Consider the following 26259-nt stretch of genomic DNA (forward strand, 5'->3'; position numbering starts at 1 on the left):
TGTTTATAGAGTCCACCAATTTGACCTTCACAGCTTAAATCAAGCTTTATTCTTAACATTATCAGAATATATAGTTGCAACACATGAGACAGGATCCGTCCCGAATGTCTTACAAACTAGAAAACAGAAACAAGGGAGGCAGAAGGAGGAGGTATGTGATCAGTTTACAGTTTTAACAGCTGTTGCAAAAAGATTATAAAAGCAAAACAACATCAGTAGTCTTTAGAAGGAAAGAAGCCTGCTACAGAGGACCTCTACTTAATTTGTTCATCTTAAAACTATCCACGTATATTTTAATCCACTTTTCTTTTCTTCCCAGTCCTGAGTACACAGACCAAGAACTTCCTTAGCCCATAACAAAACATGTTTTTCTTCTGGAGGTCTCCAGGCTGTTAGTATTAAATAAACAGTTTTAAAAGGTCACCCTCAAAAATCATTTCCTCCCTCTGTAAGGTTTTATGCTTTGTTGACAGATCCACAAGGTCTTCAATTACCTAGAGAAAACCTTCCAGTAAGAATTTACCAGGCAGGGGAAGTGGGTGGGTTAAGAGAGACCGGCTATAGATATTTCTAATGCAAACTTTTAAAAAATGAAAATGCATGTGTGGGGGTGGGGAATAAGAAGGCGAAGAGGCCAAAGTATTTTAACCTTTTTCTTTTCTTTTGCATAAAGGCACACATTAAAAGGTTGTGTCCAATGCTAGTCTTACTCAGAGTAGACTCCCTGGAAATAATGGACATGGTTAACTGGGATCTGCTCTGAGTCAAACTTAGTTGGCTATAACCCAAAGGCAATCAAGTTAAGAATGTAAGCCTTTAAAAAAGAAATTAAAACTGAAAGGCAAATTACAAAAGTCATTTCATTTATTTAGGCCACTTCAAAAGTTCGGCAAAATTTCAACTCAAGCCTGGGCCTCCCAAAGGATTCTGGGCCTGCAGGAATATTTTTTTTTAATTCTGATGCATTTCTAACCAGTCCATGGGCTTCCCACAAGCACTCACTAGATCAGGGCATTTTTAAAAGAATGCTTATTGTGTTTCCCTTTCTTTTTTTCCATTCAGACAGTTGCATGTGGAGCCTCTCTACCATGTAGGAGCCCTAACATCTGTATTGAGGTGAAAGTGGTTCAAACTAAAAAAACAAACAAAAACAGGGAGGAATACGGCCCCACAAATGCATTTATACAAATTACTAGCCTGCCCACCCACCAGAAAATATACGAAGTGAAAAGCAAATTAAAATTCAAAACTGCTGTTTATGATCCACACCCTGCTAAAGCAGATTACTAAAAACAAAAGAACAAACATCACAGCATACAGGGAGAGAGATTTAGTTGAAGGGCTTTTCAGAAAGACAGGCCGTTTGTACGAACCCTAAAAATATTGTGTAATGTGCCCCTATGTTCTTCTGTTGCTGTTCAATTTCACCAAAATTTTATACTTCTAGTCAGTGTTTCAGTGGCTTCCAGTCTGAATTTGTGATCTTGGTTCATTGATTACATTTTATGTGTCCACTGAGTGTCCAAAACCTAAGGCTGGATGTCCATTCGGACATACAACTACAGTATTACTTTAAAAATGCCTTGGACTAGACCAGCCTTTGTGCTGGCTAGGGCTGATGGGAGGGGCTGTCCAGAACAGCTGGAGGGCACCAGGTTGGCACATTCTGGACTAAGCCATCAGCAAGATGGCTGCCTCATCTGCCTTCAGGCTGTGGTCCGGCACCTAGGAGTAGGGGCTGCTTTGCCATTTTCATTGGTTTGAAAGTTCCTTGCAGTTGTTTTGCAATCTGCCTCCTGCCTTTAAAACTTGTGTGGTATCATATAGGAATGAACAGCTGGTATAGCACAGTGGGGAGGAGAGTCTGGCTGGGAGTCAAGAGTCTGTGAGTTCAAATCCCCGCTCGTGTGTCAAGGGCCAGCTAAAGACCACCTCACAGTGAGTGGCTCGGGGGTTACGTGCCCTGCCACCTATACATAGTCCCAAGGAGCCCAGTTGCCCACAGCTGGCAGCTGCGGACAAGGAAGGGGCTGGCTTGTGCAGCTGTGGCAAGCTGAGCGGGCCCTAGCCAGCTGGGGAGGACTAGCCTCAGAGGGAGGCAATGGGAAACCCCCTCGGAATACCGCTTACCATGAACACCTATTCATAGGGTAACCATAAGTCAGAATCGACTTGAAGGCGGTCCATTTCCATTTTCCCATCATAGGAATACAGGAAGCTGTTTCATATTGAGTCAGACCACAGGGCCACCTAGCACAGGATTCTCTCTAGACTGATAGGCAGTGGGTCTGCAGGGTCCAGACACAAATATTTGCCAGCTCTACTTGGGAGACGCTGGGAACTGATCCTGGGAGCTTCTGCCTGCCAAGCCAGCACTCTGCCATTGACCTACAGCCTTCCCTAAGCAGCCTTCATGCCATGGCTGGTTGCACACGGTGCATTTGAAGCACATTTAAAGCACAAGGCTTCCCCCAAAGAATCCTGGGAATTGTAGTTTATTCCTTCACAGAGCTACAGTTTCCAGCACCCTTAACAAAGCCAGTGTGGCGATGTGGTTAGAGTGTGGGACTAGGGCCCGGGAGACCAGGGTTCAAATCCCCACTCGGCCATGAAGCTCACTGGGTGACCTTGGGCCAGTCACCATCTCTCGCAGCCTAACCTACCTCACAGGGTTGTTGTGAGGATAAAACAGGGAGGGAGAGAAACATGTGGGCCACCTTGAGCTCCTTTGAGGAAAGGTGGGATATAAATGCAACAACAATAAACAGCAAGTGACAGTTGCCGGGATTCTTTGGGGAAACTCATCGGGCCATTGGCTCTACTAGCTCAGTGTTGTCTCCACTGACTGGCAGCAGCTCTCTAGGGTTTCTCTCACAGAGATCCCATTGGGGATTGAACCTGGGACGTTCGTCATGCAAGGCAGATGCTCCACCACTGAGCTATGCGGCCCTTCTGACTGAAGATGCTGGGCTGGTCTGAGCGGCTGCAGAGCGGTGTGGAATCTGCCCCTCCCTCCTCTGTGGGAGTCCCATTCGCTCCACAGTCCCCTTGCTCTGTTGCTCTCAGCCTTTCAGTTGCAACTCGCCACGGAGGAGGAGGAGGAGGATCAGCTGGGCCCTTTGACAGGGAACGTTCCGAGCTGTCTCTAATTACAAGTGCCCTTAATCATAAGGGATTGGTTGACTGGCGGCAAGGCATGATATAATGGACATATTTAACTCAGGTCCATTAATTTCACTGATTGGGTCTATTTCAAGTCAAACTTAGATCAAAGATGTATTGCAAAATATTTATGAACGTATGCTAGCTAATATTCTAGTCCTCCCACTTTGACTGTAGTACAAAGGGCTGGGCTTGAATCTCATTGTCTGTCACTCCTTGCATCTTTGTGTTGTCTTGTGAAGACAAGCCACTTACACCCCCACTAGCGGCACAGATTGTAAGCTGCTTGGGGCAGGGAACTGACTTATGCAGGGCAGTCTGGTCCATTAGGGCACATGGGGTGTTGTCCCACCAACCTCCGACTGCTTTCAGCCAGCTGGCATCTGCCTGCCTTCTTACTTAAATTAGTCCAAGAGGAGGCCTTGGCTGTCACCTTCCTCCTCAATCTCAGTGTTGCTTTTATTGTATTCAGAAGGGAGGAAGATGGGGTTAAAACTAGAATTAGCTGGCTCCGCCTCTCATTAGCTCTCGCTCTGCCTGTCATTGGCTCTGGCTCCACCTACTGTTGGGCTCCCTGACTTCCGCCCCACCAATCCCAATGGGTACCAGCCACCACTGCACTTACATTAGACTAGAGCAGCCTTTTCACTAATTCCAAGTCACTCTACCATCACAGCCTTAATTCTTACAGACACAGTCCATGCACTGCATGCAAAAGGGCCCAGGTTCAAATACTGGCATCTCCCATGTGAAACCCGGTCATTGTAGGCTACTGCAATGCATTATACGTGGGGCTGCCTTTGAAGATGCAGATGGTGCAGAATCCAGCAACCAGACTGCTGACCGGGACAAGTTGGTCTGAATGCATTACATCAATTTTGGCATTGCTACACTGGCTACCAGTTAGTTTCTGGGAACAAATCAAACAGCTGGTTTTGACCTATAACACCTTATGTGGCTGAGAACTCCGATACCTCAAGGACTGCCTGTGCCCACACAAACCAACCCAAACCCCGCATCCATCATCTGAGGCCCTTCAAGGGAGGTGTGGAGGGTGGCGACCCAAGAACAGGCCTTCTCAGTGGTGGCTTCCCATCTGTGGAATGCTCTCTCCAGGGAGGCCCACCTGGCACCACCACTGTCTGCTTTTAGGCACCAGGTAAAAAGATTTTATTCACCCAGGCCTTTGGAACTTAACTTTCTACATATCTTGTAGCAGAGTGGGATTCAGTTGGATTTTCTCTTTTATGATGATGCCCGTCCCCTCAAAAGCACAAGATTTTTTTTAAACAAAGAAAATATTTGCAAATTGAAATACATGCCAACTTTTTGACAGATTACAGTTAAAAAACCCTAAACATTACGTCAAGTGGCAGAAATCCTTCCTGCGCGTAGAACGTCAGCATGTCAGGAAGAAGGGTAGTTAAAAACAACTAATTATTGTCAGTGACTTCGGGACTAGATTACTGCAATGCACTTTATGCGGGGCTTCCCTCGTGCTTCACCCGGAAGCTGCAGTTAGTACTGCTGAAGCAAGGTTGCTGACAGGAGGGGAAACTCTGTCAACATATTACACCTCTGCTCAGGGATCTGCACTGGCTGCTGATTTGCTACCAGGCCAAGTTCAAGGTGTTACTATTGGTCAGTCAGTCAACTTTATTGCTGGAGCCATAGGCCATTGCAAATACAGAATACAATTAAATAATAAGATTTTCACCATAAAACTACTTGAGGCATGTATGCTATACAAAGGCAAAAGGACTAATATACTTATAAAACTAAACTTAAGATTACACCACGTTATTTAAAATCCATTAAAATGCAAATCACTAATAGAGTTAAAACAATTGATGATAGGAATATTAGAACAGGGGGTCCCCATGACAATTTACTGCATTATTAGAAATATTTTTTTCTCAGATCTTTAGTGCTGCCAAAGCAAAGAGAGAGACCATGGGCACATTCACACGGGACCTGAACTTCGCAGTAAAGACGCAGCTTTTGCCATTGTGACAGATCTGCAAGGTTCACACTGCCTACCTTCAAATACACTGTTTTCCTTTCACACAAATAGGTGTTCCCCTGGAAAGGTTTAGTATCGCTGTTTCCTCATGGCCCCACCCCTAACTTCACAAGTTTACTCCCTCTGGAGTATCCATATTGCTAATGGAGAAGGGGTGGGTTTTTTTCCAGTTTCATTGTTTCTTGTCAATTGCACACCTGATGGCAGAGAGAGTGGGGCTGCAATTGACACAAAACTGTATGAAACTGAATAGAGCGTTTGCAGGTGGCAGAGAGAGAGGGAGCTGGCGATGGGGCATAAGAAAGCCCGACCACTAAAAAAAATCGAGGCAAAGCACCTACACGGAGGAGCGCAGCGAAGGCTAGACGGTTTTTCCTTTCCTTTTCACATTAGAATTGGATTGGGTTGATATGGGAAAACTGTGTGATAGCTGCTGATTGCCGGCAAAGTCATGTGAACCCTGCAAATTAAACAGGGATGCAAGTAGCACCAATCTCACAGTAAGTTGCAGTGTGAACGAGCCCCATATGATTTACAAAAGTATCTGTGTCAGACAGAAGATAGAAAATCTGATTATAATGCAGACGGGATAAGACAAAATCCAAAAATTTAACTTGTAGTGCAGAGTACAAAGGGCAACACAGATGAGGCAGAACTTCAATCTCAGAAGCTCCGCAGATACAGAGAGAGGGGTTTGTGACTATCTGCCATCTATCATGGCAGTTGGCATAGTGTGAAAATGAAGTACCGTAAAAGCTTGTCTAAGTTTTGGAACTGTGAGCTTAATCAGATTTTTACTGTTGGTATATAAAGCCCTTAACACCTTGGGACAAGTTTACTTGCGGGACTGCCTTACCCCATATGTTTCCTCTCAAGCACTTCAATCTGCGAAACAAGCACTGTCACAGATGCCGCTTAATACTAGTTCTGCACTTCTAAGAAATTGTCCTTTTAGTGTGGTAGCACATGCTCTTTGGAACTCCCCGCCTACTGGCATCAGGCAGTCGCCCTCACTGCATTCTTGTCAGCGCCAGCTTAAAATATTTCTGTTTGGGCACATAAATGCTGATGTGTTTTAATCTTTTTTCAGTTTATTGCCGTTTTGATTGTCTCTTAGATGTTTTCATTACTTGTTTTTAAACTGTTTTTATTGATAACATTAATGTTTCTTGTAAACCACTTAACCGCAAAATAAAAAATAAATATCACGATAAAACCACGAACCAGTAAATAGAGCTGACTAGGAAACAGAAATCTCAAGGAGGTTCTGGGGGCACCGAGGGATATCTCAGCCCCCTCCAAAATGGTACACTCCAGGGAGAGCCATTTATCGGTTCAACCTGCTGATGGAAGACTGAATTCTCTCCTTTCATCATTTGGTGCAATGGAAAAGAAAACCGCTACAGACCAGGACTGCATGCAATAGCACTAGCATTCATTGTCTCTAGTATATATGTCAAGTGGGAAATACAAATAGGCCCCAGCAGGATGATAGTAGGACTGACCTTCCGTCCCTCAACTGTCATGTGGGAGAGCCATTCCATGAGGCTGCCTCAATGGGAGAGATGAGAAGCAGCTTTGCCAGAAGAACAGCTCCATCCACCACCTCCTGCCCCAAACTGTTTCTGTGCCAGCTGGTCACTACTAAGAACTGGCCCCTGAGTTTGCTTTTTTCCTCTTCACAGCCTGTCCCTTGTGTGTCGTCTCTTTTAAATGGTATGGAAATGGACCGCCTTCCCTTCGATGCAGACTTATGGAGACCCTATGAATAGGGTTTTCATGGTAAGCAGTATTCCTAAGACAGCAGGATAGCTGGCATGAATCAGTACAAGGGAGCTTTAAGAACCCTAAAATGCCGGGACTTCCGGGAAGGGTGACTTAGCCTGTGCCTGCTTTTGAGACGGGCTCCTGCCTCAAAAGAAGCTTATTCAGATATATCAGTCAGTTTTTTCTTTTTTTTTTGACTGATTAAACTTCTCCCGGGTAGGGAGAAACGAAGAGATTAACCTCAAAGCCTATTTTTGTTGGGACGACCAGATCTCATTAATTTATGGGACGAGGTCCAGCCGACGAAGGTGGGACGGATTTTCAACAGCAAGCTCTATCTGTTAAAGCGAACGTTCATCTTATCTTCTAAGAGAGAACGCACTAACAGGCAAGCACCCTTCTTTCTATATTTTTCTTTTACTTGACTTAAATTGTTGCTGTTTAAAAGAGATTTGCCAGATTGATCGGTTTTTGACATCTCACTGGGGAGCCGTAACTTCTCTCTGCTACGCACTAATTAATAGCTTATCTCTGTTTTTGTTGCAAAAAGCTGTCCTGGATTTGCATTCTAAAGATACACACAGAAGAGGGATTTCTATTCCAGATTTTTATTTTGAAAAATATTATACTGTTTTGAGACTACTCTCTTTTTGGTCTATTTTATTTTGACGAATCTGTTTCTTGACGATTGCCATTAATTGCTTCGATCCTGGGAACTGCATTTTGTTTACTTAACTATTGGAGAGATAAGGCTGTCTGCTCTGTTTATACTGTGATGTCACCAAGTTTGGAGTATTAACCCAATTGTTGCTGAAATAAGAAGTGGTTTTCCTATATTTTTCTTTTAAAATGGCAATTAAGAAAGTGGCTGAGAATCTGGAAATAACTATGTTTCAGAGAATAATGAATGAGATTGAGATAACGAAAATTGAATTGAGTAAAATGAAGCAGGAGATTAAAGATATAAGGGTCCCTGTGAGAGAGGTGACCCTGGAAGGGGTCCCTGTGAGAGAGGAGACCCCGGAGATTGGAATAGGGGTCCCTGTGAGAGAGGAGACCCTGGAGACTGGAATAGGGGTCCCTGTGAGAGAGGAGATCCCGGAGATTGGAACAAACGTGGAACAGGAACAAGATTTGGAGTCTATGGACTTTAGAAATAAAATCTATTGTTTGGAACTCAATGTTATCTCTGAAGAAATTAATGAAGATTCTAGAGATAAAGTTATCAATGGCATGGATTATCTTCTGGACTGGAATGATGTGATGGAGCCCAATATAGAGAAAATCTATGGAATTAACTGCAGCCATGTGACAATGGAAAAACTTTTAAGAGATGACCCAGTGTATTTTGAAAAAAAGAACAGAGATATGATTTTACAGCAGTATTTCAGCAACTTATTCAGAATGGATGGCAAGAAAATATTTGGGATAGAGGTAATTCCCATCAGACTCTTATTATATGACTATGGCTTTGACAGCAAGATTATTATGGAATACTGATAATGGAAGATTGGATATTGAAATTACTGGACTTAACAAGACTACTGAAGATGGAAGATGGAAAATGGAACTAATAGAGATAATAGAACAATGGCTACTGAAATTACTGAACCTAACAGATTCTGATGTGATGGATTAATTGAAATGTTTATTTTGACTATGGTTATGACAATAAGATTATCATAATTAGTAATGAGATGGATTAATCGATATGCTTATCTGGAAAAAAAAATTGATAGATATATTTCTTAAAGAATTGAAACCTCTCTTTGACTTTTTGTGGAAAGAATAAAGTAATGTTTATGAGATTTGATGATTAAGTAAGATAACTACTGGAGGAAAGTGATTTTATAATATGACTTAAGAGACAGGATTGCTATATATTATAGACTTATAACTGATTTGATCTTTGACAAATGGGAAGTCAATATTTTACTCTTTATTTTTTATTTTTGTTTTTTTTTTTTTTCTTCTTTTCTTTTTTTCTTTTTGTTTAACTATTTTTGATTTTGTTTTTTGTCTTTGAATGTTTTATGATTTTGTCTTGTATGTTTTATGAAAATCTGAATAAAAATTATTGAAAAAAAAAAAAAGAACCCTAAAATGCCAATGTCTCCAGGAGGCTCTATGAGGGAGGATTGTGTCCCTTACAGCCAAGCACTCTTCTACCTCCCCCTGGTGATAAGAACACTGTCTCCCATACGGTAACCAACCTGTTTATTAACCAACTTGAGCTGATTAGGAGTCTGTTTGTGAGGTGGACAGAAGATATAACTCAGATTAAGAATTTTCTTTCAGAGTGTAAGGGGCTCTTGACCACCCTAACAGATCTAAAACTAGATAAACTAAAGGGGGGAGGCCAGCCAACCTCAACTTCATTAGAAATTAAAGACTTGATGCCAAAGCTCAAGACAGATCATTGTGTCGGAACTGTAAGGAAGCCCTCTTCTCAAGCAATTCAATGTGGTAAGAATAGTAAAAATCTTAGTAGCAGGAAGAGTGGTAAAGTTATCACAGATATGGCCAGTAGGAAAACTAAGCACAAAAATATTAAGGCCCTCATGAGTCTTAAAAAGAAAACAAAAAATGTAAAAACTACAGCCAGCACTAACAACCGCTCTAAAATGAATTTTAATAAGCTACTGGAAGCAGAGGGTAAGAGGCAGAGAGTTCCTGACCCTGAGAGGCAAGACAACAAAGCAAACAAGGATATACACAAAAGGGCATGCCTGATTCAGCAGTTAAAAAATCTCCCCCAACATGATATTGCAGTTGAGCTTGGGGAAATACAAGATCCCTGGTCAATCTCCCAACTTCCAAACAAGATAACATCGCTTACCAGAGAATATATGGAGCAAGAGTGTTCACAGAATTCTACCCTGACAAACAAAAAATGGCACTTACAGCTAATGAAACGGAATTTGGTTTTTATCAACTACCCAAAACCAGCTGGCTGGTTGGCGCAACGCACATTTGGTGCAGTTTATATCAGCTTCCCTTGCGTTCTCTCTAGACCCAAAATCATTCGGAAGATAGAATACCTTTATTATAATTACAAAACAGCGCAAGCAATTGTAACTCTTGCAGCAGCTGATATAGCTGCTAAAATATACTCTGCCAAGGAAATCTTTAAAACACAAGGTGTGGATGTTAGGAGACATTTTAAGGACAACTCCCCTGTCACATCTTTGGGAACCTAAGGGAGGAGAAGAGACGTCCCTTTACCTCAGTGCATAAGGAGCTACCGACTGGGAAGCTAATTGAGCTAGGTGAGACCAATGACTCTACTTCTACTCCGTCCCACCGTTTAGGCGAAGTAACCCCAGTTTCAGGAAGTCTCAGGGGTACAAATAGTGCTGGGAAGGCCTCAGAGAGTAATGATAGTTTCACTACTGGAAACATTGCACCAGAAGAACAAATGCTAATTAGAAGCTTTGGCGCCCTCCCTGCGCTGGAACAGCAGGAGATCCTATTGTGACTCTCCTCTTTAAAAGAACAACTCCTAAATATGTGCAATCAGGACACTGAGTCCAAATTAATCAATACCTGCCCGCCCATTTCCAACTCTGAAAATGGAGGAAAAACCACTCCAGCTTGGAAAAGATCTGTGCAGAGGCCTCCAACCAGACAACAGACTGCAACATACCTCAGGGAATGCCTCCAATAAATGAGTTACAACATTTTAATAAAAAGGGGCAGCTGGCTTTAAGCCCTGAAATTGTGATATTGCAATCATCTAAACTGTCTCAAAACAGCACTACCTTTAAGCCTGGAGATTTGGGGATCCCCCCCCCCAAGTCACTGACATTTACCAAAGATGACAGTGAATGGAAATAATTTGCCTCTGCAGACTACCAAAACTCAAATGCCAAAAGCTCTGCAATACTTGGAACCACATGAGAGTGGTTCATGACTCCAATAACACGGCTCATAAACCTTCCTCTGTAACACCTACCCCTTGTGCACCATCTTCCAACTGCTGTGTCTTAGGGAATTTTGGAGGCAGCCTGGACACAATTGTAGCTCTCCATTGAGAAAAGGTTACTGTTTCTGATCCGCACTCTGTACCAAAACACTTCTGTTCACGTACGCTGCAGTAATTGCGGTCACTTTTCCAAGGAGATCACCTCCTCACGTGGTGTTAGACAAGGGTGTGTCCTTGCCCCTACCTTATTTAACCTATATCTGGCTGATCTCTCCTCTGTATTGGGGACAGCTCAATCCCATCCACCTAAGATTGCGCATATAAAGGTACTTATCCTGCTGTACGCAGATGATGCGGTTTTAATTTCCCAAACTCGGCTGGGTATTAAAAGATTATTGAGTGGCTTCGTGGAATACTGTAATTAACTATTCTAAAACCAAAGTAGTAGTATTTTCTAAGAGGAAGGTTAGATACCCTTGGTTCATGGGGAACGACAGAATTGAACAGGTTGACTCCTATAAATACCTGGGTATCTGGAGAACCCAAGAAAAATATGTTAAGGCCAAAGCAGAGAAAAACATGGGCACATTGACCCGCTTCTTTTATATAAAGGGTGGGAAATTCTTGCCAGCTGCCATCCATGTTTTCAGAACCAAGATTGTCCCTTCAATTCTTTACGGGACACCAATTTGGTTTCCATACTTCAACGGCACACTTGAAGAAATTCAATCCTTTTTCCTTAGATCCATCTTTGGGGTCCCAAGGTGTGTCTCTGGAGCTACCCTCAATTTGGAGGCTGGCCTTAACTCTCTGAAATGCTCAGCTTGGATTGGTGTTATCCAATATTGGCTTCGCTGCTGCCTTGTATGCACCCACAGCCCTTTTACATCCCTGGTAATGAGAGACTCCGTTGAGCCATTTTGGACAAAGGCGGTAGTGAAAAAAGTTATGTCAGTAGGCCTCTCTCCCTCCGATCTGCTCTATATGGAGCTTGAAAGCGCCAAGGCAATTGTTAAACAGAGGCTAGTGGACATTGACACCCAAGAGCTCTCGGCAGCTGCCCAGGGTCCCTGCTCCCTCCAGTCATTGGACCTATCAGGTCTTCCTTGTAAGGATGGGGATGCCCTATCTATGCTGGTTATCTGTTCCCAAGTATAGAAGGGCATTCTCCTTGCCCGATTCAATGCTTTACCTTCTAAACTCTTGGAGGGTAGATATAACAAAATCCCAAGCAACAACAGATGCTGTCCCTGCGATAACGACGAAGTGGAGTCGATCTCACATGTTCTGTTCTATTGTAGATACTATGAAGGGGCCAGAACAGATCTAACATACCCAATTACGCAGTCCTTCCCAGGCCGCCCCCTCGAGTCTCTTCTGACTGTTCTACTCCAGGGTTCTGACAAGGCAATCACTGTACAAGTGGCAAAATTCTTGAACCTGGCCATTTTAACCAGACCCTGTAAGTTCGTGAATGGCAGCTAACTTAATTGGACTGTTCCCTGCTTGTTACAGTTTCTGCTATCAAGCAGTTTTATCTTTTAATATTTAATACTATGTTCTGTATTGGTGGTCGGTTGACTGTAAATAAAGATTATTGTTGGTAAGCAGTATTCAGAGGGGATTTACCATTGCCTCCCTCTGAGGCTGGGAGGCAGTGACTGCCCCAAGGTCACCCAGTGAGCTTCATGGCTGTGTGGAGATTCAAACCCTGGTCTCCCAGGTCGTAGGCCGACACTCTAACCACTACATCACACTGGCTCTCACTTTTAAATGGTAAGAACATATAAAGAGTCTGCTGAATTGGGCCACTGGCCCATCTAGTCCAGCATCTTGTTCTCACAATGGCTAACCAGATGCCTCTTCGGGGAAACCCACAAGCAGGACCTGAGTGCAAGAGCACTCTCTCCCTCCTGCGGTTTCCAGCAAGGGGCACTGAGGCGCATATAGCCTCCAACTGTGAAGGCAGAGCACAGCCATCCTGGCTAGTAGTCACTGATAGCCTTTGTCCTCCAGGAAAATGGGAAGGCTGCGGTCAGGGGCTCTCTTGCTTTAATTGATTGCATGCCAGTCTAGGAGTCTTTTTGGCTGAAGAGCAGGGTACAAATGTCCTAAATAAGCGAGGGCTGTTAAAGGGCATATTCCCCAAGGCTGCAATCCATTTCTGTTAAGACCAGCAAGAAGATGACTGAAATTTCAAGAGGATTAGCTGCAGTTTCAGTAAAAACAAATGGTCACCTAAATATACCAAGGCTGATGTGGCACCAAGATTTCCAATCTCCCTCTGCCCCCCATGGCCATTCGCCACCTCAGCAACCCACTATTTCTTTTTCCTCTAGTCCCCTAACTTGCAGGTGCTGCAAATTCCATCCTAATCGTGGTTCCACAAGGCTCAGAAAATGAGAGTTAAACGAATCTTTGCATCTGACAATAGAGCCAGCAGCGACTGGTTCACCGGGGCACCGGCCCACCAACCTCAGCCTGCCCTCAGCCAGCCTTCACCTGCCTGCCTTCTTATAAGCAGCCCAGGGGGTGGCTCTGCCTACACTTTCTACTGGTCTCCCTGGCTGGCGCCCTGCCAGTCCCAATGGGGTCCAGCTGCCCCCAAGTGCAGGGTGTGGGTTTTGTTCTGTTTTTTTTAAAAAAGCAAAATTGCATCAGGTGCAGGACGGGGGAGATAATTAATAGGATCAGAACAGGCACCGAGGAAGGAGAGTTAACTCTGCCCCTCTCCTGCTGTGATCCTGATTAAAATCTTTTGAAGCTGGTATTTGCTTCGGGGAGGGGCAAATCCCTCTCTTTTGTAGCGAGGCACTTCTTAATCCCTAAAATGCATTATTCACGTGCACACCCCTGCGGTCTAACGCTGCACACTCCAGGAAAGGTTTTACCATTCAGCCCTATTGAATGTAACAACGTTCCCCCCCCCCACACACACAAGGCATCCCCACATCAGCTCTCTAGGCAAACACATCCTGATTGGAAGATAGCAAGTCAGACCACTGGTTCATCCAGGTTAATACTGTCTACACTGACCGGCAGTGGTTCTCTAGGGGTTTCAGGCAGGTCTCCCTCAGCTAGGGACAGAAAGATCTGCCAATTTCAGGTCTCTCAGATTCTCGTTTTTCCCATCTTAAATTCAGCTCTCCACATTTCTGTGCCAATTTGCCAGTTTTATTTTTTTTAAAACCCTCGTGAAAATTCTCCAGCATTTGAGTGAATTTCTCCTAATAATGCATTTTTACAGGCAGTTTTGACTGACTGTACACGTTTTTGCAAGTCATGTTATTTTCACCATATATTCACTTTTATGCATACTTCATCTAACATATGCATTTTTGTAAACATTGGTTGGTTGTTAACTTCTTTGCAAAATTCAGATGTGTGAATTTTGAAGGATAGCTGGATTTTGGTTCTCACCTTGTTTTTGAAAGTGCAAACTTGATAGATTCAGCTTGAAATGCAAACTGAATCAAATTTCTCCTCCATCCCCACCTGGCAATGCCATTGGGGAATGACCCTGGGGCCTTCTGCATGCCAGGCAGGTGCTCTAACCACTGAGCCATGTACTCAAGAGGCCGAAAAATATATTGGAAAAGGGATGCAACAGTAGCTGGGGATCGTCAGGCTCTTGTTCAGTTCACAAGGGCATTGTGACATTTCCAGACAGCATTTTTGTTTTAATATATTAACAGGCTAGCGTTTTTAGCTGTCACAAAAAACTACAATGCAGGCCGGACGGAGAGTTGTACCAAATGACCTGGGGCATTCATGAAGCGGCGGCAGGGGAGAACAGCAAAAGAGAGAGAGAGAGGAGAGGCCTTCCACCCTTTGTTTGTTATTTTATCAGCTGTTCCTGATCCAGAGGCTTGAATCTCAAAAGGATGCCAAAGAAAAACACACACCGCAAGCGTTCAACAAGCACTTGATGACAGGAGGATCTACATCAGTGATTGCCAGGAAGCAGGGCAACCCAAGTCCTTGCAAGTATCAGACGAGCGTGTGTCCTTAACTTGGCTGTTCAGTTTAGTGGTAAGGCACAATCTGATGCAGGTAGAAATGCAGAGAAATGTGATTCAGTTTCCATTTAAAGCCCAATCAAATTCACACTTTTCGAAACAATGCAAGAACTCAAACACAGCCATCCTTCAAAATGAATTTTGCAATGCAGTTCTCCAGCCAAAGAATTTTTACAGCCATGCATAGATTAGGGGAAAGCATAAAAACAAATATCTTGCTTAAAGTAACATACAAAAATGCATCATATTAAGGGGAAATTGCTTGCAAAAAATATGTATGTCAGTCAAAGCTGCATTCAAAAATGTGTTTATTAGGAGAAATTCATACTAAAAAGAATTTTCATGTGGATTTCCTTCTTTTTTTTAAATCACAAATTGCTACAGAAATGTGGAGAACTGAATTTAATTTTGGAATGATAAACTGAGAGAAGCAAAACTGACAGAGCTGTCCATCCCTCATCACAAGTTTAAAGGCAAAGTTTGTCACCCTTTCTCCTACACCCCTTTTTTCTTCAACACAGGATCACTGATTGCACTACCAGCTTGGCCTCCGAACACACGAACCAACCCGAATTAAGCCACACATCTAAGTCTAGTGAAAAAGGCTTGTAGGGTTCTCCTTGCACCAAAAAAAAAAGGGTGGGAGAGCAGAAGGAGTATCTCATCTATCCCCAACCTGGTGCCCTCCAGATGTTTAGGACTCTCATCACACACACACACACAAACAGAGCCAGTACAGTAGGGCCCTGCTTTTCGGCAGCCCGTTTTTCGGCATTCCGCTAATACGGCGGCTTTCAATTAGAGTAAGGCCCCACTGTTAAGGCGCTTGTTCCGCTTTTAAGGTGTTTTTCAGACATCGGGCACCATTTTATTGCCGGAGTTCCGCTTTTCTGGATATTGGTTCCCTTACACGGTTTCTACCTTCAGCTGTCTGTGATCAAGTAATTCTCAGATTGTTTTACAGTTAATGTGTTCTTCGGTGTATATATATATATATATATATATATATATATATATATATGTACAAGCGTAATTAATTGTTTTCTGAAGAGTTTGCATCGGTGAAAGCAGTTTGCTTATTGGAAGATACTTCTTGCCAGCCTTTATTGTAAGTGAAAAGATTGTTTATAGATAGATTTTACATGTATGATTTTATTTTATATGTCCATGGAAGTAAATTTGTCCCTGCCTTTTTATCTACAGCCCCTGATGAAGGCCTAAATATACAAGGCTGAAACGCGTTGGGCTTGGATTACAAATAAACACTTATTTTTCTAGCATTTTGGTTTCCTTCCTCACATTCCCCTGCTTTTAGGCGGGGGTCTGGAACGTAACCCACCGTATGAGTGGGGCCCTGCTGTATGGCAGTATGGCTGTGCTACCTGATGGGAGTTGTAGTCCAAAACATCTGAAAAAGCCAGGCAGGGGATGGATGAACTAGCTTGTTTGAAGCCACTAGTGGTGGCCGGTGCCATCGGGACTGGTGGGGCGGAAGGCAGGGAGGCCCAACAGTGGGTGGAGCCAGAGTCAATGATAGGTGGAGCCAACTCATTCTAGCTTTCCCCTCCTCCTCCTCCCTGCTGAGTCCTACACAAGGCAACACAGACTAAGGAGGAGACCGCTGACAGCCAGGGCTCCCCCTGTACTACCTTTAAGTAAGGTGGGGGCTGGCTGAGAGCAGACTGAGGCTGGTGGGGCAGAGCCTCCACTGAAAGCCATTGAACGACTTCATGGAAGCAAACCAGGAACTAGTAATATAAGCTGGGAGCTGGCTAGTGCATCCTATCAGGCAATCAGGCAACTGTCTAGAAAGGCAACATTCCTAAAAATGTTTACTTGGGAGCGAGTCTTATTGAACTCAGTTTGGCCTACTTCTGATTAAACATGCATAGGAACAGGGTGTAAGGCTCCGCGCACAGAGAGAGCCTTTTTTGCACCTGACATTGATGACTGGTTAGTAGGGATATGGTAGAGAATTCTGCTCTAAATGAACACAACGGCAGGACCTGCTGCAGTTGGTGCGTTTGCTTGTGGTCAGGAAAGGAAACCAGGCAAGCAAATGCAATCTGTATTCTCTCTGGCTGCTTTTCAGTCTGCAAATGATAAGTATTAATGATGGCTTTCCCCCACACTTTTCTGATGTTTCCTTTGCATTGAAATAAACGGCCTTTGCCCTAAAATGAATGGTGTGGCATTACATCATTAATGATGCCGTTAATTACATTAAATTCAGCCACAGGAGGCAGCCAAGACAAACATACGCTTTGGCAGAAACTGAACTGCAGCAACATTCAAACAGCACTGACTGCAACGAATACAGGTCGAAACAGAAATTTGCTGCCTTCTCACACATCTATGGAATTCAAATTGTAATACAATAAAATACAAAATCTAAGAAATAAAAGCAATTAAAGTGCAATTAAAAGATCATACACAGTAATGCATCCAGCACAGTGCACCCAGTCGCAACAACAGTTCCATTACAATTTCTACAACAGGCAAAAAATCATGATATGGTCCACCAAGACCATCAGCAGTTTTCAAGTGGTCCATGGGGGGAGTGGAGTTTGAGACCCACTACTTTACTACAAGTTCTACCTGGGCACACACTAATTCTAGATTCATTACGGAGAGAAATGTGAAAGCTTTTTAAAAAACCCTGGCTTTTTAAAGGCTATGGGATTGCAAGCATAACATAATAGGACAAAAGTTGGTTTCAGAGGGTGGCAAGGTTAGGCATGCGCTAGGGTCCCAAGACCAGCAGAGGGCCTGATGCCATAATAGTGGTTTGACTTCCCATTTTTCACAGAGTACCCAAGATAAGATGCAGGCTAAGAATTTTATTTTGCATGCCTTGACTCTTCTGGTTTAGAGGTGGCCACTGAGGGTGTCATGCATGACCACTCCGTCCCTCAAATCCTTGAGCCAGAATTGAATAGGATGCATTAAAGTTTCAGGATCACACCTGCTCGTCTCCAGCATTGCCAGGCTCTCCTGCCATATATATAGCACAGCTTGTGAAAGAGCCCCATGCATGCACACATCATTGAGGACACTTCAAAAAGCAGGTTCCTGATGCACATAATAATGTGTGCATACTGTTTGCAGAGGAGCTCTATATGTGCAGTCATGAGGCACATTATATGCCATAGAAGCTTGCTTTTCAATGCATCTCCAGTTGCATAGACAATTTCCATCCACATAACAATGGCTCCAAGCTGAACTTGGGAAGGGAAGGGATGGGGCCAGTGGGCAGGTGCATGATGTAGGCTCGTGCATCTACCAACATGTGCCCAGTCAATTTTTGAGGTCTTGATTCTATATAGGAGGCCCTGGGACAATCCCAGGTTGAAGAGGCTCAATCCTTTTTAAAGAAAGCATTGCAACAGAATACAAAATCTATGTAGATATTAGCAGTGGTGGCTGGTGCCCATTGGGACTGGTGGGGCGGAACGCAGGGAGCCCAAGCACCATTGGAGCCAGAGCCAACGGCAGGTGGAGCCAATTAATTCTAGTTTTCTCCCCATCCTCCTTCCTGCTAAGTTCTACAAGGGCAACATTCAAACAAAGGAGGAGGGAGGTGACAGTGACTCCCCCCCCGACTGGATGTAAATAACATGACAGGCAGGTGGAGGCTGGCTGAGGGCAGACTCCGTTGGTGGGGCGCTGCTCTGCTTGCCCTAATGGAGCAGCCTCCCCTGGAGGCCCTTCTCTCAATACCTATGTCCTCACAAGCACGACTAGTGGTGACGTGAGATAGGGCCTTTTCGGTGGCTGCCCCAAGGCTTTGGAACTCCTTCCTAGGGAAGCAAGAATGGCCCCCTCCTTGCAGTCCTTCCGTCGGCAAGCAAAGACTTTTTTATTTCAACAAGCCTTTGGAACTGAAAGCTGTTAAGGACAGGTCTTGAAGGGTGCTGCATTGCTGTTGCCTAACTGTATTGTTTTAAACTGAGTTTGAATTATTTTAACTGTATGTATGAATGGTTTTAATACTGTAAATTGTTTAATTTGATTTTAATCTAGACCTTTGTATGTTTTTAATTATATGTGTGCTTTTATCTGGAAGCCGCCGTGAGTTCCAGTTTTGGAAAAAAGGGCGGAGTAAAAACAATGATAATAAAATAAATAAAATATTTGGGGTGAAGAGGACCCAGAAAACTCATCAATTTCTTGCCCTCTTTCTGCTCTAGCCAATGCCCTTTGATGCACATGTTCTGAAGTCTCCCAGCCTGAGCTCCCTTCTGGGGCAGAGCTGTGGTTCCCTTGGCTTGACTCGCTGCTTCAAGGTGCTTTTCTCCAAAATAAAATGGGTTACGTACTTCCTACAGCTTAAGGGGCAAGCGGTTGGCGGTGGTGCAGAACATCCCCACCTCTCGCTTAACAATAGCAGCCAGCAGTTAAACATGCTCCACTCTGAGATGGCCTAGATTTACCGATAAACCTTGCAGCTGCACTAGAAAGCGGGAGGATGTCTTCACCTTGTCTTGTCATACTGATCTTCCCTCAAGCAAAGGTATTGGAGGAGATTCCACTTGCCAGGCTTTGGTATAGCTAAAATGCCTAGGAGAAGCTTGCTTGAACAATAGCAGGTGGCTCTAGAACCAGTACGGTGTGTTGGGCTATGACTGAGGTCATATGAGTGCAGTAAGGTCATATGAAGGCTATGACCTGGGTCACATGACCTGGGCGATGAGTGCTGGGCTATGACCTGGGAGATGCCTGGGTTCAAATCTCCACTCAGCCATGTGACGCTCACTGGGTGACCACAGGCCAATCACTGCCTCTCCACCTAAACTACCTTACAGGGTTGTTGTGAGGGGGTAAAATGGGGAGAGGGGAACCACATACACCACCTTGAGCTCCTTGGGGGAACAAAAGGTAGCATATAAATATCAGAAATAAATAACTAAAATATTAGGAGCTAGGCCAGGTTGCACCATATAAGAAAAGCATATCAGGAAGATTAGGGTTCTAGGAAGCTCAGGGGTCATCTAGAATGGGATTCTCATATGGATTGCAGGCAGCGCGGTCAGACCAAAGCTTTTAATTAACAGTGGCCATTCATGCACAAAAAAGTTGTTACACAGACGGGTCTGACAGCACAGGCATCCTGGAAGGCTTGTGCTAGAATTCTGCCTAATTAAGATTTGGTATCGAATTTTCCATTAATTTGCTTATACTCTATTGTTGCGGAATGGATTTTTACGTAGTGGTTTTCCACGGCTATCTTCAAAAATGGATTTTTTATAACAAAATCCGCCTACCTAAAATATCAAGAATAATAATTGTATCAATATTTCCTCTCAAAATATCAACAAGAATATAATACGGATCGGTAGCAGCAGCAACTAGCAGATAAAGAACAAACACGAGTCGATGCCAGCCTGCGAGGCCGACGGAATGGTTCCAAAGCAGCACCTGCCAACGGATCCCATCCCTGCATCCTAGCATTTGTAAGCCAATCAGCATGATAAAAATCCCTTCCGTTGATTCAGCCTTCGGCACTGAGCGTCACGATAAACTGCAATCCAGCAGATACCCCTCAATAGTTGCTTTGCTCCAGACAAATTACAAAATGCAGTCACTTCTCCGTTTCTGAGAAAGGGGTCGTCAGTCCCCTTTGCAGGAGTCCTCCTGACATTTATTATTATTTTATTTATTATTTATTTGACTTTTATACCGCCCGACTAGCAATAGCTCTCTGGGCGGTGAACAACAAAAAATACAATAAAATTACACAGTATGATACAACAAGGACATATAAAACTAAAACAATCTAAAATCAATTACAACAAATTTAAAATGCTGGATCACAACAGAAGTCCAGCCTGCAGCTACATGGTGGTGGCGTAATTATTATTATTGTTGTTATTACTTATTACATTTGTATACCGCCCCATAGCCGAAGCTCTCTGAGCGGTTTACAGCAATTAAAAACAAATATACAAATTTAAAAACACATGCTAAAATGCCTGGGATGAGGGTATAAGAGAGCTGTAAAAGAGTGTCTCACCCCTTATATACCCAGGGTTGTTTTGTGTAATGGTACTCACTGGTATGGAGTACTGGCACCTTTTCTTTGGCTTCCCCTGGCAACTGTTGGGCTCTGGCACCCACAGCCCTTTTATCATGGTATGAGTACTGCCACTGTTGTTTTTTTTAAACCAAAAAAGCACTGTATATACCCAGCCGCTCGCTGCACTCTGTGAGGGAATCCTGCAGATACCATCTTAACAGGAGGCCCGTTCTACACAATATAGTAACCAGGCCTTTCGTGTGGTGGCACCAACCCTTTGGAATTCCCTCCCCTTAAATGTTAGACAGGCGCCAACTGTTGTCTGTTCAGCGCCTACCGAAGACCTCCCTCTTTCAACAAGCCTTTTTTGACTGGAGATCTTTATCCTAGTGTGCACCTGCACGGGAACGGTTTTTATAGATGAAATAGTTTTTAAATGTTTGCATTTTTTTTGAAGTGCTTTATCTGGTTTCAAGAACACTAAGAAGTGCCTGCTGGATCAGGCCAGTGGGCCCATCTAGTCCAGCATCCTGTTCTCACAGTGGCCAACCAGATGCTACTTCTGGGAGGTCCACAAGCAGGACCTGAATGCAAGAGCACTGTCCCATCCTGTGGTTTCCAGCAACTGGCATTCAGAAGCATCTCGCCTCTGTGTTGCAGCTTATAGTTGTAATTGGCTTTACTTGTTTTATAATTATATATTTTGTTATTGTAATCTGCCCTTATGTTAAAGGACAGGTAAGTAATCAAATAAATAAATATTAAAGCACTAACCTAGTAGCCATAGGCAACAAGGAAGTACATGGAGGTGAGTATGTGGGTTGGCAGAGGACAGGACAGCACAGAAATGCAGAAGGAATGAAGCCCTCTATCCCTTTTCTCTGCCAACCCCTAGCAGGCTAGTATGTGAGCCAAGTTCAAACCCCTGTGTTGCATCTCTGCCATAAACCCACTTAAGACTGAAATCCTAAACGTGTGCTGGCAAAGGTTTGGACCCCACTGAACAGTGGGTTTGCTGTTGAATAAACATGCAAGCAATTGCAGGTCTTTGGCAACCTTCCATCTCTCTGCCCCTACTTCACCAAATCTGCACTTTGAGGATAGCATTAGCCCACCTTACAGGTCCGTTGTAAGGAAAACTGAGACACTATTTTGAAAGACACAATCCTTTGTGCACTCTGAAGCACTCTCACCAAGTTTTTTTTAACTAGCCAAACAGTGCTCATTTGAGGGTGTTTTATATGCTGAGCCTGTTTCCACTGTTATGCCATTTTATTTCTTATGGGATTGTTTAAAACTGTTGAAAGTTGTCCCAAGTGAGGCAACTATGGCAGGAGATATGTTTTTAATGTAAAAATAGAAGCAAACAAACGAATATATATTAAGAACCAATGTAGCGTAGTAGATTTGAGAACCAGGACAGTTCCGATAAGATCCCTGCGCAGATATTAAGCTCCCTGGTCCTAACATACCTCACAGGATTGTTGTGAAGATAAAAGTGAAGTAACCCCATGAATCTCCCCTGGGCTTTTTAGAGGAAAGGTGGGATATGTATTAAGAACCTTTTTTTATATTTTTAAATGTCCGGCCCCGTCACAGAACATAAACACCCATCCTTTCTACAACAGCACAGTAAAGCCAATCCCAAATAATTATTTTGCCTTCAGAGGAATGCCTTGGAAGGATCCCTTGGAAAGAACACAAAGAAAACATATTTCCAGGAAATAACGGGGGTGAGGGAAAATATCAGCGTGGATTTCAGAAAGATGGACAAATGGGAATCTTGCTCTAACATAACAGTTATTTATGGATTTTCAATGTTTCTTCTCCAACGGCTACACAGAATTTACCTGCTTCTATGCTGGAGGGTAAAGAAAGGCCGGGGAAGGAACTGGCAATCCCATCCCATATATACGGTCTGCCTAGTAAGACATCACAAGACGTCACCCTAAGAGTCAGAAACGACTCGCACTACAAGTGAGGGGACACCTTTCTATGCCTCCTCCACTGCTGTTTCATCAGATTTGCTTTCATCCCACACAGCATTGGATTAAGGATTTCTAAAGGAGAGGCGGGTGGCTTACAGCTCTGGTGATTACAAAAATTCCAGAGCCTAAACTTTGGTAAGAATAAAATGTGGCACCAATTATGACAGACGAAGGGAGGAAAACCTGTTTTCACAGCGATTTGCCCATTAAATGCTATGCCACCATTTGCTGTGCCAACTGAGTTTGCATTTTTAAACCCAAGTTTTGTGCAGAGACTGGGAATCCCCTCAGAGACATGCCTGGAATAATTTCGATTGCCTGTGGCACTAGGCAGAAGCTTACACCACGATCAGGCTTTCAGCAGTGCCACAGACTCATAGCTGGCTTTGCTGCAACCGATTAAAAGACAGCTACCCTTCTGGAATCTACAACGATTTAGTGGTTACAGGCAAAAAAATATATGTTGTGAACATATTTGGCCATTTAGATGGGGTTGGCATTTAAAGCCTATAAAACGAAACCGGGGTTGGCAGCAAGGAGTGAAATACAACCATGTATGCACGCGAGAGAGAGCCAGTGTGGTGTAGTGGTTAAGGTGTTGGACTGCGACATGGGAGACCCGGGTTCGAATCCCCACACAGCCACGAAGCTCACTGGGTGACCTTGGGCCAGTCACTGCCACTCAGCCTCAGAGGAAGGCAATGGGAAACCCCCTCTGAATACTGCCTATCATGAAAACCCTAGGGTCACCATAAGTCGGGATCGACTTGAAGGCAGTAGATCATCATCATCATCATGCATGTGAGAGAGGATGTATGACTCCATCAAAACTGACTTCTTACTGTTACACAATTAGAAAGAGAGCACTTTTTGGTCTAATGTGCTCAAATGAGAGCAGGACATCAGGCTGGGAGTTGACAATCAAGGTGCTGTTTTAGAGGAAATGGGTAAAGTGGACTTCCACAGGCTGGATCAGCTCTCCCTCGCCTGGTATCCTCAAGATGTGTTGGTTTACCAGGAAAGGGGGGGTGGGGAGAAGCCTGTTTCTGCAACACAGTATATTGGTTGTGTAAGTCTACAGGTTTTTTTCAGCCCCAAAAGAGGACGCTGGAAAGCCCATGTAGTATGTTTCTCAACACTAACTAATCCAATATAATAAGAGGAACTTAATAAAACACTTTAAAAAAAAAAAAGAAGAAGCTACTGAAGTCTAAAACACAGTAGAGAGGCAAACAGCCTGGTGGTTGTATCCAACATTAGTCATACTCGGAGAAGACCCACTGGAATTAATAGAAAAGGCTAACATAGGTCTATTAATTTCAGTGGATCTTCTCTGAATAGAACTTTATTTATTTATTAGATTTATTAGTCGCCCATCTGGCTGGTTGTCCACCAATCTGGGCGACGTACAGAATAAAAACATACAAATACATGAAAACATTAAAATCTCAACAGTAGTAATAAACCCACCCCAAAAGCCTGTCTGAAGAGCCAGGTCTTCAAGGCCCGGCGGAAGCTCATCATAGCGGGGGCATGACTTAGCTGGATACAGCCCGAACCCTATATCCTACACACACACTTACCAAGGAGTAAGTGCTATTGAAATCAGTGGGGCTACCTTCTCAGTAAGAGAGAGCCAGCGGTGGTGTAGTGGTTAGAGTGTCAGACTATGATGTAGGAGAGACCAGGGTTCAAATCCCCACTCAGCCATGAAGGCTCACTGGGTGACCTTGGGCCAGTCACTGGTTTTCAGCCTAACCTACCTTACATGGTTGTTGTGAGGATAAAATCAGGTGGGGGAAAACCATGTTTAGATACCCTCTTGAGCACCATGGAGGAAAGGCAGGATATAAATGTAATAATAAATAAATAAATATGCAGAGAGTCACAAACACACAGCCACTAGCCTCAACATCAACAAGGTCACATCCACATCATACATTCAAAGCACATGGCTCTTCCCCCCCCCCCAAGAATCCTGGGAACAGTAGACTGCCCCTCGCAGAGCTACAATTCCCAACACCCTTAACAAACTATAGTTCCCAGGATTCTTGTGGAGGAGGGAGAGGTTGTACATTAAAGTATGGTGTGCATGTGACCCTGTGTAAGGGTGACGTTCAATGCTAGTCCTATTCAGAGTAGACCCACTGATGTTCATAGACATGACTAAGGCTGCAATCCAATACACACTTACCTGGGAGTCCCAATCAACCCAACGGAGTTTACTTCTGAGCTGACATGCATTGGATTGCAGCCTAACAGACTTAAGGCAAGCCAATCCAGACACACAGATGCTGGCAATGTGCTTTCATCTCTTTAGTTTACTGCTGTCTTAACCATTTTTAAAAATCTTTTTACTTACTTGTTTCCAACAATAATTTTAATGTTTTTGTAAACAGCTTAAGGGGCTTGTTTGCTTTTTACAATCAAGCAGAATATAAGATTTGTTGAATAAAAATTTATTTATTTATTTATTTAATTCAATTTTTATACCGCCCATAGCAAAGCAAAAATGGCTAAATAACCTAGGTTCATTAATTTCAATGGGTCTGCTCTGAGTAGGACTTAGTGGAATACGAACCAATGGACCTAAGGGTTGCATTCAGCCAAATCCTACCCAGAGTAATCTCATTGAAATGACTGAACCTAACTTAGCCATGTCTATTAAGTTCAACATGTCTACTCTTAGCTGCATACCACTCCCAAGTATAAGAAGAGGGTGAGTGGGAGGTAAAGGAAAAAAAGGTTTGCTTTTACTTACATGTCTTTGGCTGGCAGATTTTTCCCTTCCACGATCCGAATGAACAAAGAGCTCCTTTTGGCCATTATTATTATTATTATTATTATTATTAAACCCTAATAACGTGGAGAGCTAGAAAAAAATGAACTTGGGCTTTGCACAGTTGGCTGGCACTGTCCTAGCAGAGAACAAACCGAAAACGAGAAGAACGCGATCCGATCGGCCAAGGAGGGGAGCAAATAAAATCAAACTCCCCGGAACAACTCTCTGCAAAAGGACTCGCGTTTCCATTCAAGCCTGGACTCTTCTCTCCCCCTCTATATACGGAGCGCGTAGTGCCCGGCTTTCATCGCTCCGCCAATCAGGGAGCCCAAGGGAAAGGACGGGGCGGGGCCAGAGAGGCACATTCCGCTAGGATTGGCCGACCCGCTTGCCAGCTGTCAACGGGAGCTCTTTAACTCTCCCAACTCTGCTTTGGAAGCTCCGTGCTGAGGCAGATCCATTGGCCCATCTGAGCTCGATGGTGGCTACACTGAATGGCAGCGGCTCTGCAGGGTTTCAGGCGGGGAGATTCTCCCAGCCTGACCTGGAGATGGTGGGCTCAGTACTGTCTGCACTG

The 26259-nt window shown here is 43.8% G+C and overlaps 1 protein-coding gene across 2 annotated transcripts in view; it reads right to left on the minus strand.

Annotated features, from left to right (window-relative positions):
• The window catches only part of LOC133374133 (ras GTPase-activating protein 4-like), a 97090-nt gene extending 71171 nt beyond the window's left edge, over window positions 1-25919 (minus strand). For both annotated transcript variants that reach the window (XM_061604645.1, XM_061604644.1), the window contains exon 1: window positions 25662-25919. In XM_061604645.1, coding sequence (XP_061460629.1) covers window positions 25662-25726 — 65 coding nt within the window. In that variant the 5' untranslated portion in view covers window positions 25727-25919. The remainder of the gene's footprint in view (window positions 1-25661) is intronic.
• Window positions 25920-26259: the final 340 nt, after the last annotated feature.

This window comes from Rhineura floridana, chromosome 21 (assembly GCF_030035675.1).
Source record: "Rhineura floridana isolate rRhiFlo1 chromosome 21, rRhiFlo1.hap2, whole genome shotgun sequence".
In the NCBI taxonomy this organism is placed as follows: domain Eukaryota; kingdom Metazoa; phylum Chordata; class Lepidosauria; order Squamata; family Rhineuridae; genus Rhineura; species Rhineura floridana.